Source organism: Ictalurus furcatus, chromosome 19, assembly GCF_023375685.1.
Source record: "Ictalurus furcatus strain D&B chromosome 19, Billie_1.0, whole genome shotgun sequence".
Taxonomy (NCBI): Eukaryota; Metazoa; Chordata; class Actinopteri; order Siluriformes; family Ictaluridae; genus Ictalurus; species Ictalurus furcatus.
The window spans coordinates 21,717,919-21,731,044 of NC_071273.1; the positions used below are offsets into that span (position 1 = coordinate 21,717,919).

Consider the following 13,126-nt stretch of genomic DNA (forward strand, 5'->3'; position numbering starts at 1 on the left):
TTCCAGTGGTACCTTGTCCTGCCATGCTCCTTTAACAAAACTTGCCCAAGGTGGCCTGTACCCAACCCTGCAATAAGCTGTTTTATGTGTGCCGATTTGCAAAACTGCCATGCAGTTCACACAAACATAATAATATTATTATGCCAAATCATTTTAAATTAGCAATACTTTATAACCTCACAACTGTAGCGTAACTTTTCTGAGGATGAAGTTCCTAGTTTCTTGTACCTCGAGGGTGCTTATTTGTTTGAGTCAGCTTCATTAGCTTCATCTCTCCAAATGTCGAGGCACACTTGATGCACCCAATACACACAGCTCAGGATTTGAAGCTCAACGTGCGTCAGAGACTTCAATAGCTTAGCATAAGTGATGGCAAAATTGTCAGCCTTATTTATGGTGGCGCTCAGTCAGAACCCGTCTGTGCCTAATCTATCGTAACATTTAAGAAAGAAACAAAGAAATCACCAACCAGTTATTGAGCTCATCATACAAACATGCCCCACATACCAACATAGGCACAGTGACAGGAACCCTGTCTTAAATGTTTCTATCAATTTGTGGTGCAAAGTATCCAGCACTTTTTGACCAAACTCAGCAGAGCAACGTAATACGGGGTGAAGTCAAAAATCAGAGTCAGCATCCATCAGTTCTGCCTCCATTAGATTGGTTCTGGAGTGGATTGGTGCTGTGACTGGTTTCCTGCCCTCTGATCGAGGTGCTGTAAAGCCTGTCCTGCCACCACCCACTGACGAAGGCATCTCCTGACCTGAATAGCGGAACACTCCATTATGTCCATTAGATTGCCAGGCCGGTTGTTTCAACTGACCTCGTCCCTCGTACTGGCTTAGCGTCAATGGGTTGGAGAGGTTACAGCCCAGCTCCCTGCTAGGTTGGCTGGATGAAACGTAGCCAAGCCCTCCGTATCTCTCCTGGTATGGAATGGGACAGGAAGGTCGGAATTCTGGGAAGGAACCTGGAAGGACGTTCTCCTCTTGCTGCCGTTGCCGCTCCCACAGGTTAGCCACGAGGCTGCGATGCGCCGGGAGCTTGGGGAGGCGAGGGACAGCGCTGGCACCGAACTCTCTGTGACGGGGATTCACACCCTCTTCAACAGGCGCTACTGAACGCACCTCCTTCTTCCTCTTCTTCTTTTTCTTCTTACGTTTCATCATCTCAGGGGAGATATCGGCTTCGACCATCCACAGTTTGTTTCGCTCTTCTGGAGGAGGCACTGCAAAAGATGTACAGTTGTAAGCAACGTTAACACTTTGTTGAAACAGCGAATTTTAATCTCACATTTCAAAGGTCGTATATCTTTTGCAACACTTTACATGTAGATTATCTTATTTAACATTCTAGATTTTATTTTATATATCGAGGCGCATTAACCATTAGGTTACGTTAACAAAATATTTTCGTTTATTAAACCTGCATTATCCAATGTTTAGTCCATCTTTAAGTAAAACTATATATAAGTGCAACTAATACCACCTAACACATTCATTCATATTCACTGGCAATATTCATAATTTAGGCTAAAGGTTGGGTGCCAATATTTACATCCAAGTATAGCAACATGCTGTAATTTAAAGTTACGCTCATTAATGTGGATTTGGAAATAATGGTGAACGTATTAGTATTAAGTTAACATTTAAACAAACATCCATAATATGCGTGTTAACTTTGTTCTTTGTAGCGGATCAGAGTTGAATTAGATGGTTTGTGAATGTTAACTAATGCAGGAAAGTTAAAAGAATTGTTAGTCACCCATTATTTTTCTGAAATCAATCTTTATGTGCTTGGATCAATGATTTTGAACATTTCTGAGGAGTCAAGATAACTGTACTGACCAGGTGTCCCAGTGGGTGTAACTGAGATGTCCTGAGGTAAAATGGCACCTCTTCGTGCCACCATCTTTGTCACGTGCTGGGCCCATGCAGAGGACATCTCCATGGACGGCTCATTCAGTTCGAAGTTAATACCCGCTTTGGAAAAGCGACAAATTCCATCAGTGTTTAATTTCATTCGTCATTTTCTTAAATAGCCCTTCTTCATTTCTCAATACTAAATTCTACTCAGTAAACTGGAGCATCAAAATCATTTTTTCTCCACACATCCAGCAGGAGGTGCTATACTTACCCACTGGTCCCTCATGGGACACCGTGTGCATGCTGAAGGACAATTCTTTTTCCGGGTCCATTTGTAGTTCCTTTCGCTTCGAGAACGCTTTGGCTATCATCTTGCTCTTCTTGATGCGCTTCGGCTCATCGTCACTGCGTCCAATTATCCTTAGATTACAGGAAAGGCGTAAATATGACACCGGATATTGTATACATAATTAGGCCGCTAAGACATTCTGTTTAGCTATTGCAGCATATGATGGACCAAACATTTTATTTTATACAATTTCTTATCAAAAGTGCCTATAAAATAATATTAGACTGCATTTAAACACAGATCGAATGAGATGTTCATTTGTTGTCGACTTTCAGTCAGAAACCCCTTAGTGGTAATGCGTGGGAGATTCTCTATAATTCAGACAGTGAAAAGTAGCAATGGACTCATTTCAAAAGAGACACCTTGTAAATAAACGTACCTACACCAGGTGCGCTTCCAAATGAGAATAGTGGCTTTGGTCCATACCCATGTGCTCATGGCAATGCCGGTACCAAACATAGAGAACAGATTGATCTTCTCCACCAGCAGACTGGGCCGGTTTTTAATGGTGCACTCTGGGATCGGTTTCTTGGTCTGATGAGCTATGGTGACATTAGCTTCACACCTGGAACAAACAGTATTTTTGTAATCTGAATCACCGTATAAACATATTCCGTTAAATAATAACGGTGGATAAACAAATATTTAAAAGTATATATTTTTAAAAATGCTTACAGAACAAATTCCCTAAAGCTCCTTTCCCATTCCGCCTGGTTGAAGAAGTCGTAGAAATGGCATCCAAAAGTGATGAAAACAAAACCAAAAGCTAGAAAACCAAATATGCCTGGTAGGAAGAAAAAGTCTTTAGCTATGTAGACAATTTTTTGCATTCATGCATTTAAAAAATGCTCTGATACCATCATCCAATACCAGGTAATACCACGAGACATAAGCCTAGTGTATGGTGTCGCACTTAAGTACAGACTACACAAAATGACAACGATCTGGGTGCATTTCACAATTAATGATGGCGAGCAAAGCTATGCAGACTGCAAACTGTGCTCGGAAAATGTGAAGAGGAGGAACTACAGCCTCTTCCTACAAAACACACACCCTGATAAAATACCTTAAACATAAAACTCAACACGAGGGGCTCATCAGGAAAAAAAAAATGTCTACAGATAACACAAGCAGTGCTTAGCCAGTATGTTGTTCTTAAAGGTCGCTCGCAATCGACACGATGAAAACAAATACCTGCAACCCAACCCCATCCAAGGTAACTAATGCAGCTAGCTAATGCACTTCATTTTAAAATCAAGCTGCTTATATTATAAAGAAGAAGACCAGTAGCCTAAGTGCATGAACACACTCGGGCACTTTTCATGGCCACTATGGAAAGAAAAACAAGGGCTAAATAAAATGATTGATTAATACTAAGCAGGTTACTCATTTTGGGTGTTGGTTTTGGTAACGAGGAGTACCCGAAACATGATTCATGTCTGATTCAGTCTGGGGAAAAAAATGGTATTGATGCATCTCTAGGGAAAAATAAATAAATACTATGCAAAAGAAAACTGTACCAAGTCTCAGCATGGTCTCGTTGATTTTGCTTGCTGCTTTTTCACTCAGCAGTCCTGGATGGTTACTTTTGATAGAAAATAGTGTCATGACACCTGCAGAATTGGGAAAATTGAATCAACTTCAGGTATAAAAAATGAATCAAGCAATAAAAGACTGCTGTCTTTCAGTCATCGTCTTACCTCTTACAAGGAAATAGCCACCAACAGTGAGTACCACGCCGATTGGAGCAAGAACAAACCCAGCGCGGTATCTGTAGTTTTTGTAGCCAACAAAGCAGATTCCACTAACAGAGTCTCCATCGACCTGTATGATGTTCAGCAGAGTTTATGACTACTGTAGCATCCAGTGCAGCACCAAAAATGTCCCAAAAAAAACAACAAGAACAAGCGGCCTTACCTGTGCAATGGCCAGTATAGCCACTGTGAGGATAAACGGGATGGACCATGTGACCAGGTGGAAGTATGACGTCTTTCCAGACAGAGGTTGGTGCGTAGTGCCCAGGGCTTTGAAAGATGTGTGCCAGGCGTAGGTGAGCATAACAAACCAGATGACCCCTGACATCAAAGAGTAGTAGACGATGATGAAAATGATAACACACGAAAGCGTCTCTGTCGATCTAGAGAGAGGAGAAAGAACAAATTGATTTTCTGGGTGCTGTCAAGTACATTCATAACATTCTTTGAAATGCTCCTTCGGAAGTGTTCTTACGAGGGCTCTCCAAGCCGCATGGTGTTGTCGCTTTTGCACACGATCTCTTTGCGCGCACCGTCCATGAACTGAGCGAGCCACCCGATGCTACCCACGAAGAAGCAGGTATTGATATAGAAGAGGATTACAGCCGGGTAGCGATTGGAATTTTTCCAATCGGCAAGAAACGTCGCCTGTGGAAAAGAGAAAAAAAAGACGCGACACGTTGTCAAAAAATTTTATTCACTGTACAGGGCTACCAATGCATTTGCTCACCACAATCATCAATGAGCCTTGAGCACCATGACCCTGTCGCCAGTTCACTGGCTGTCTTTCCTTGGACCACTTTTGGTAGGTACTAACCACAAGACCTGCCGTTTTGGAGATGCTCTGACCCAGCTGTCTAGCCATCACAATTTGGCCCCTGTCAAAGTCGCTCAGATCTGTACACTTGCCCATTTTTCCTGCTTCCAACACGTCAACTTCGAGAACTGACTGTTCACTTGCAGCCTAATAAATATATCCCCAAATCAGCACTCACACGGCTTCAAGACTGTTTCTATACATCTATTACTTTCTAAAAGTATGTTTTTTGTTGTTCTCTTCACATGACTGCTTCAAAAACAACGTAAAATGACGACTCTTTGCCGTCATCCCTGCCTATAGTGTTATTTTGGCAAGTAAGTACTCTATACACCTTCTATGGGTGACAAGTTGAGATTTACAAAGTGGGATAGCAACGAGTATAATAATAATAAAAGTACTTATTACCAGTTTATCATAATTTATCTAAACATTTCTCCATATTTGACCCCACACAGTAGTCATGTTCACTTACTAATGTAAAGAAAGTGCAAAGCAGGGTGATTGAACCGAAGATGGCGATGTAGTCGTGCATGTCGGAGTGTTCCTCCTCCGTGAAGAGGGGATTGTCACACTGAATGCCGCAGCCCTCCACGTCCTTGTACCAGCTGGCCTGGATGTCGGTTTTCACCAGAGGAGCTTCACATTGTCCTGATATATTGAATTTGATTTTCTGCACCTCGTTCTAGAAAAATACACACTTTAAGCGTACTGTTCATTTGAGTCAGTCACTCAAAGGTAGCATCAACCCCAAACATCCTGCCATTCCTGCTGTAGTTATATCTCGAGCAAACGTCAACCAAACACAAACGTAAGCAAAACCAACATAGGGAAGAGTTATACCTGACAACCGAGAGGAAACTTGTCCGTGTTCTCACACTTCAGGAAGTTGGGCCACCCTCGCTCCTGTTCCACTATGCTGCAGGGTCGGCGGGTCGCCTGGCACAGGGTCTGGCTGGGCAGCTCCACTTTGCCGTTCTCACACTTGGGCATGTAAACAGCACACAGTAAAGGCTGAATGACCGCCCAGCAGCGAGGAGCATTTCTCAGACCTGAAGAAGAAAACATGTCAGAGGTGAACATTTATATTTCATTCAAATATCACGTGTATCTGTCTAGTGCTACCCAGAAATTTGAAACTCATTTTTTTTAGTGATTAAATTTAATTACATTTTTTATTATTAAGCCAATACCCAATACTAAAGCAATTCTGAGCTGACTTTCTCAGAGCTTCTGTTGGCAGGTTATGCAAAACATCAAATACAGTGTTAGTCAGCTTTGAAAAGACATTATGGTCAAAATTATATATCACAATCCTACTCATATCTTACAGAATCAGCTTTCCCTATATGATTAGTGTGAAAATCTCTTTTGCATTGTGCACTTGGAAGTAAATTATGAACTATGGCTTGGTAAATGGCTAAAGGTAAATGGTCTACACTTATATAGCACTTTCTTTTAACCTTAGCAGTTCTCACCCATTAACTCACACACGCTGGTAGCAGAGCTGCCATGCAAGGTGCTAGCTTGCCATCAGGAGCAATTTAGGGTTCAGTGTCTTGCCCATGGTATGTGGAGTCACGTGGGCCGGGAATCAAACCGCCAACCCTACGATTAGTGGACAACCTGCTCTACTACCTGAGCCACAGCTGCCCCTAATGCTAATGCAGAGCTCATTAATTTTTTTTACTCTATACAGTCAAGCTAGCAGTCAAGATGGTTTTTGCAAAAGAGATTTTCAGGTTTTGTGTCAGGTGTCAGGGCACAGACTGTGTAGAGAGAGATCCTAACAATAAGACAGAGCCTAAGAGATGAAATGCTGCGCATTAGTAAACAATAATTTGGGTCCTGTGTTCAATGCAAAATCTGCTACTGTGTCAGTCAACTTCGCAGACTTCAGTGTTAAATCTGACCTGATACCAATATAGCGTTTCAAGCAGGAATCGGCTCTGAAGCACTCTTTGTCAAACCAACAAACAATCTAACAAATTTCAGGTATTTCAGACAGTCAAATCCAAGCACTTTCTCTTTCATGAGTCCAAAATCTGATGAACAATTATAGCAAGGTGTCTGGCTGCTCCATGAATTGCATGCTGATGTGGGGAACTTGCCCTTAATTGCTGCATTCAACTAAAGGTTAACTGAATTTCTGACTTTCATCTAGGAAAAAAACCAAGAAAACGCCCCTAACTTGGAAGTCCTACTCTGGAACATGGCACAGTCTCCTCAACCCCGAGTTCAGCAAGTGACGTCGAAACAACATGGCTGCTCACATCATCAACAGTAAACAAACTAGCACTTCTTTTTTTTTTTAAGTGAGCTATACTGTATATACTAGTATTAGCTTTAGACCAATCAACATACAGATATATTCACTTGTTAAAAAGTATAACACTGGCTACACAGTCCACTGTTATGAGGAATTAAATATACATCACTCATCACAGTTAGCTGGCTAGCTCGTTGCTAACAAAAGAGGCACGGAGTATGCAACATAAGCATACAAAATCGGTCTGAATCTTATGATAATCTCGATTATTTATCCTGATTATTCATTGATTTTAGGGACGACATATTTTTATCGCACTTTCACATTTAAATAAACAGACCGCTGCTTTCACCTCCATGTTGTGCTACATTCCTGCTAATGTACAAATCTGTGCATCAAATTAAGACTGAGCCGTAACGTGCATCATCTCATTAATGCAAAATATAAATAAAATCGTACCCGAAATATAGGATGAGTAAAAATAAATACGCCATCAGCCAAATGAACATACGCATCAAATATAACAATATGCAACCAAATGAAAACAATTCAGGCGAATGCAGAAAAGGCAGTAACAGTGTTTACAGGAGGAGAGACGCAGACAGATCACCCAATAGAGCGGTGACGCAGGGATGACGTCATTCTGTACCGGAACCCGGAGGTTAGCGTCACACCGATTCCCTCGACAAAAACACAATAGGATTTTCATATAGACTTTTGTATTATTGCAAAAAAAACTAATCTCTGTGATCAACAAAAGTTTACAATACGGACACGTTTTGTCCAGCAAGATGATTTTCACACATGAACACAACTTTTATGAAGTTTGAAGCCTGAATACAATCCTCAGAAATAAACAGCTAACCGTACGCTATAAACGAACTACACCACGGTCGCTCGACTTCAACGTCACCATCACCACGCTTCCGATAACTTCTCCAAACTTGATTTAAAAACGTTTTCCGTAGTACGGATTTACTCCGTGGATCGATCTCCATCCACAGTTTTTTGGGGGGAATTGTGCACAGCAAACCTGAACCAGTTTAATCTGCAAAGTTTTTTTCCTGTTCGGCGTGATGATGTTTAATGTCCCCGACAACGTCTGTAGTCCTGTTTAGCAACATTTTAGTGTCACGATTTCCCCTCGCGTAAGTACTGGAGCTCGCGGCGCGCTCTTTTAGTGACACTGACTTTGTTTACTTTCTACATGTGCATTTATTATGATTTCTGTCCTGTCTCCGCCCCGTATTGTCATCGGTCGTTCCTTTATGTGTCATCATTAGTCTCAGCTGTTCTTGTTCACCTTTAATTACGTTTGTCATTTAAACCCCTCGTGTCCCTTTGTTCGACGCGAAGTATTGCGTGAGTTTTCCGTGTACTAAGCCTTTGTTCATAGTTTTGATCCTATTCTCGACCTCGTTGTTGGATTCTTGTTTAGCCTTGTTTATGCCGTTTCCCGATCGCCTGACCTTTCACCTGTTTTTGACCAAGCTATTGTCTCATGTTTTGGATTTGTCAGCCTCTCTTCAACAACGCTCTTATCTGCACTTGCATCCGTCCTAAACCCTCATTACGTGACAGTTAGCAACCGCCTTTTTCAGTACACGTAAAAGTTTTTTTAAAAATGATGAGTGGGGTATTACTGGTGTATTTTATGAGTGGGGTATTACTGGTGTATTTTATGAGTGGGGTATTACTGGTGTATTTTATGAGTGGAGTATTACTGGTGTATTTTATGAGTGGGGTATTACTGGTGTATTTTATGAGTGGTGTATTACTGGTGTATTTTATGAGTGGTGTATTACTGGTGTATTTTATGAGTGGGGTATTACTGGTGTATTTTATGAGTGGGGTATTACTGGTGTATTTTATGAGTGGGGTATTACTGGTGTATTTTATGAGTGGTGTATTACTGGTGTATTTTATGAGTGGGGTATTACTGGTGTATTTTATGAGTGGGGTATTACTGGTGTATTTTATGAGTGGGGTATTACTGGTGTATTTTATGAGTGGGGTATTACTGGTGTATTTTATGAGTGGTGTATTACTGGTGTATTTTATGAGTGGGGTATTACTGGTGTATTTTATGAGTGGTGTATTACTGGTGTATTTTATGAGTGGTGTATTACTGGTGTATTTTATGAGTGGGGTATTACTGGTGTATTTTATGAGTGGGGTATTACTGGTGTATTTTATGAGTGGTGTATTACTGGTGTATTTTATGAGTGGGGTATTACTGGTGTATTTTATGAGTGGGGTATTACTGGTGTATTTTATGAGTGGGGTATTACTGGTGTATTTTATGAGTGGTGTATTACTGGTGTATTTTATGAGTGGTGTATTACTGGTGTATTTTATGAGTGGGGTATTACTGGTGTATTTTATGAGTGGTGTATTACTGGTGTATTTTATGAGTGGTGTATTACTGGTGTATTTTATGAGTGGGATATTACTGGTGTATTTTATGAGTGGGGTATTACTGGTGTATTTTATGAGTGGTGTATTACTGGTGTATTTTATGAGTGGGGTATTACTGGTGTATTTTATGAGTGGGGTATTACTGGTGTATTTTATGAGTGGTGTATTACTGGTGTATTTTATGAGTGGTGTATTACTGGTGTATTTTATGAGTGGGGTATTACTGGTGTATTTTATGAGTGGTGTATTACTGGTGTATTTTATGAGTGGGGTATTACTGGTGTATTTTATGAGTGGGGTATTACTGGTGTATTTTATGCTGTAGAATAAAACGTGAAAATATTTGTGGCTTGTGTTCACCACAGACATTATTTCAGGCTTTTAACCAAAATCCCATTTTAAAAAAACCACTGACTTCGGGACGATGGAACCGGAAGGGCTAAAATGCTAACTCGTTTCCGGGTTTTGGCATTACAAATGACGTCATCCCTGCACCACTCTATGGTGATTGGCTGTAAGTTTAGGGAGCGGTTGATTTGATCTGCAGCGGATTTTTCTATGAGCGGAGGACGGATTTTAAACGTCAATATCACAGTCGATCATTTGCATGTAATCGTGGGCAGTCAAAATCGTAATCGAGATCAATATTCAATTAAATGTGCAACCCTACCTCCGGGCTAATCTGGCATAGCAAGTAGACTTAACCGCATGTTTCTGAGAGGTGAGAGAGGTGGAAACCAGAGAACCCAGAGGGAACCCACTCAGAAACATGCAAAAAACATGCAAAACACCATGCAGACAGTAATCTGAACTCAACATTGAACCCTGGACCTATTCAGTGGACCATACACATTTATTTCTTTGAAATAATATTTATTAAAAATAAATATGATTTGTAGTATAGAGAAAAGAAGGAAGAGAAAGAGATTGTGGGGTTGTTGGTTTTTTTTTAAACGCTTTGTTGAGACCTTTCTTTCATCAGCTGTACAAAACAATAAATGCAGACGTTATAATAATCACCTCATTTCTACACGTCATCGGCAGTCAAACCGTGAACTCACACTTTCTGTAGAGCTTTGTGCTGTTTCTACATACTGTAGATATAGAGCTGAAGTGTTTCTCACAAGTGAGGGGAAAATGGGCCTGAAGAATCACAAACATGCACACAACAAACCCTGAGCACTTTGAGATTCAGGTGTGAATGAGGAGGAGGGGGGAAAAAAGCAGGAATGGATCATTAATGGGTGCTAATGTTAATTACAGAGAGCTTCAGCAACAGGAAATCTTACTCATTACTCGTTTATTTAATGCAAATGAATAGCTGTAATTCTAGCTCTTTTGTGTTTCACAGCTTCAAATTGAAGGATGAGTCCAGAATGAAATAAGTTAGTCTTTTGAAATGTATTATCTTTTTTTTTTAAACCCAACAAAGACTGAAAAAATCTGAACTGCAAAACAAACAAACAAACAAACAAACAGATAAATAAAAACATGTACAGAGGGCTACAAAGCAAAATGTGACGTAAACACCAACACTGGGTTTGATGGTGTAGTTTGTTCAAGCTTTCTAAATTCTTGAAAGCAAATCAACAACTTCTAGGAATTTCTAGGAATCCTTTGTTTATAATATATACAACTTTAATGTTTTGACACATACCTGTGCGTTTTGTTTTTGCATTCAAAGTAAAAAAAAAATGCATCTACATACATCTATTTTTAGCTTTTCCTCACCACTGCAGGACATTAGTAGTAGTAGTAGTAGTAGGCTTAGTATTATTATTATTAATAATAATAATAATAATAATAATAAACTAGCTGTAATACATCATTTTCACTTTTTTTTAATCCAAATTTTAAGTGTTTCCTGTGTGTGTGTGTGTTTAATAACATCTTACCAGACCACATGGCCAACTTCTCAAAAGCTTCTTCTTGTGTCTCGGAGTCTTCAGCCAGCACCAGAGACGTGTGCGTGTACGGCAGAGGCGAACCGAGACACGTATTGTACTTCAACACTTCACACGTCGTCGTTTTCTTGCAAAAGTCGTTGAACATGCTCTCGTTTTTGTGTAACATCACGGCCTGGCTCACCATCACAGTGCTGACCCAAACCCAAAGCATCCCAAATCGACCAACAATGGAGCTGGAGGACATTTTACACAGCGACAACAACAATACTACAACAATCTGGACTTTTGGGTTCATTTGTATCCGTGCCAGTCCATGCGTCCTGCGATAGAAAGTGTTTCCCAGAACCAATCCGAAGTCATAATTGAAGAATCGGTCACATAATAGCGGATTTGTGTGTGTGTGTGTGTGTGTGTGAGAGAGAGAGAGAGAGAGAGAGAGAGAGAGAGAGAGTTTCTTCTTCTCTCCTTCTTTATTCTATTCCTCAGTTAAAACTTTCCACTCCGACGCAGAAGTTACGCATGGCCTTCATTTCAGTGCGTAAAACCAAATAAAGAATTGTATGAACCTCGGATTGTTTGACTTGAAATAACAATAATTAAAAAAAAAAAACTATAATCCTCAAGACGCTTAAAAAAAAGAAAGAAAAGAAAGTACAGAATGGCTTCATCACCATCCCCCACTTTTCAGATGGAGGTGGGAATAAACTGGCCTCGGAGAGTGTAACTCGATCCCCAGGCTGCTGGTTCAGCCCCCCAGATTTTTGCCAGCAAAAAAAAAAAAAAAGAAGATGAGGAAAAAAAAAAAGAAAGAAGTTTCAACACAGACTAAATCTTATTCCATGAAAAGATCATGTTAGATTGGACTCATGTGTAGCTTCTTCATCCGCGCAAACATTTCTGCACATTTCTCCAAATTTGACCCGCGGTTCCTAAAAAGCCAAGCTTCTTCTCCCATCCCCCTCTAAGTGTGTGTGTGTGTGTGTGTGTGTTGTAGTCGAGTCGGAACATTCAGTCCATCCTCCAATAATGCCAGTGTGTGTGCAGTCCAGTACCACACACACACACACACACACACACACACACACTTCTGCTCTCCATATGCCATATCAAAAAGAGCACAAGTGTTTGTTTGTTTTGTTTTTTTTTTTAAATCGTTCATTCTTTGTGTATTGAGAATCTTAATTCTATTACATAGCTGCATTCATAGCTGTGTCTCAATCTTGAGCTCAGTTTGCTGTCTGAGGTGTCTAAAACAATACTGCTGTGCCTTATACAGATTAAACTTCATCACTTGTCTTAAACTTTAACTATGAACAAATGAATATCACCTGCTAGAGAAACTGGGGTGGGGGGGGACGTGTTTGCCTCCGGGGTTAGGGGCTCAAATCCCACCTCCACCCTGTGTGCATGTTCTCCCTGTGCTTCAGGGGTTCCCTCCAGGTACTCCGGTTTCCTCCACCAGTCCAAAGACATGCGTTGTAGGCTGATTGCCATTTCCAAATTGTCCATAGTGTGTGAATGGGTGTGTGAATGTGTATTATTGTGCCTTGGGATGGGTCGGCACCCCGTCCAGGGTGTCCCTTTGCCTCGTTCCCCGAGTTCCCTGCGATACGCTCCAGGCTCCCTGTGACTCTGTGTAGGATAAGCGGTATGGAAAATGGATGGATGCTATAGAAACATTTCTACAGATGATTTTCTTCAGTGTGTGTAAGAATGAAACACTTGCTGAGTGTTGAGACTAGCT

The 13,126-nt window shown here is 40.8% G+C and overlaps 1 protein-coding gene across 1 annotated transcript; it reads right to left on the reverse strand.

Moving 5' to 3' along the window:
* Positions 1–620: 620 nt before the first annotated feature.
* Positions 621–13,126, reverse strand: smo (smoothened, frizzled class receptor). Its single transcript, XM_053650669.1, has 12 exons — positions 11,371–13,126; positions 5,632–5,840; positions 5,264–5,473; positions 4,447–4,619; positions 4,135–4,354; positions 3,918–4,041; positions 3,738–3,830; positions 2,893–3,001; positions 2,597–2,782; positions 2,140–2,288; positions 1,851–1,985; positions 621–1,231 (listed from the first exon to the last, which is right to left on the reverse strand). The coding sequence occupies exons 1-12, from the start codon at positions 11,675–11,677 to the stop codon at positions 621–623; spliced, it is 2,526 nt and encodes an 841-aa protein (XP_053506644.1). The 5' UTR covers positions 11,678–13,126.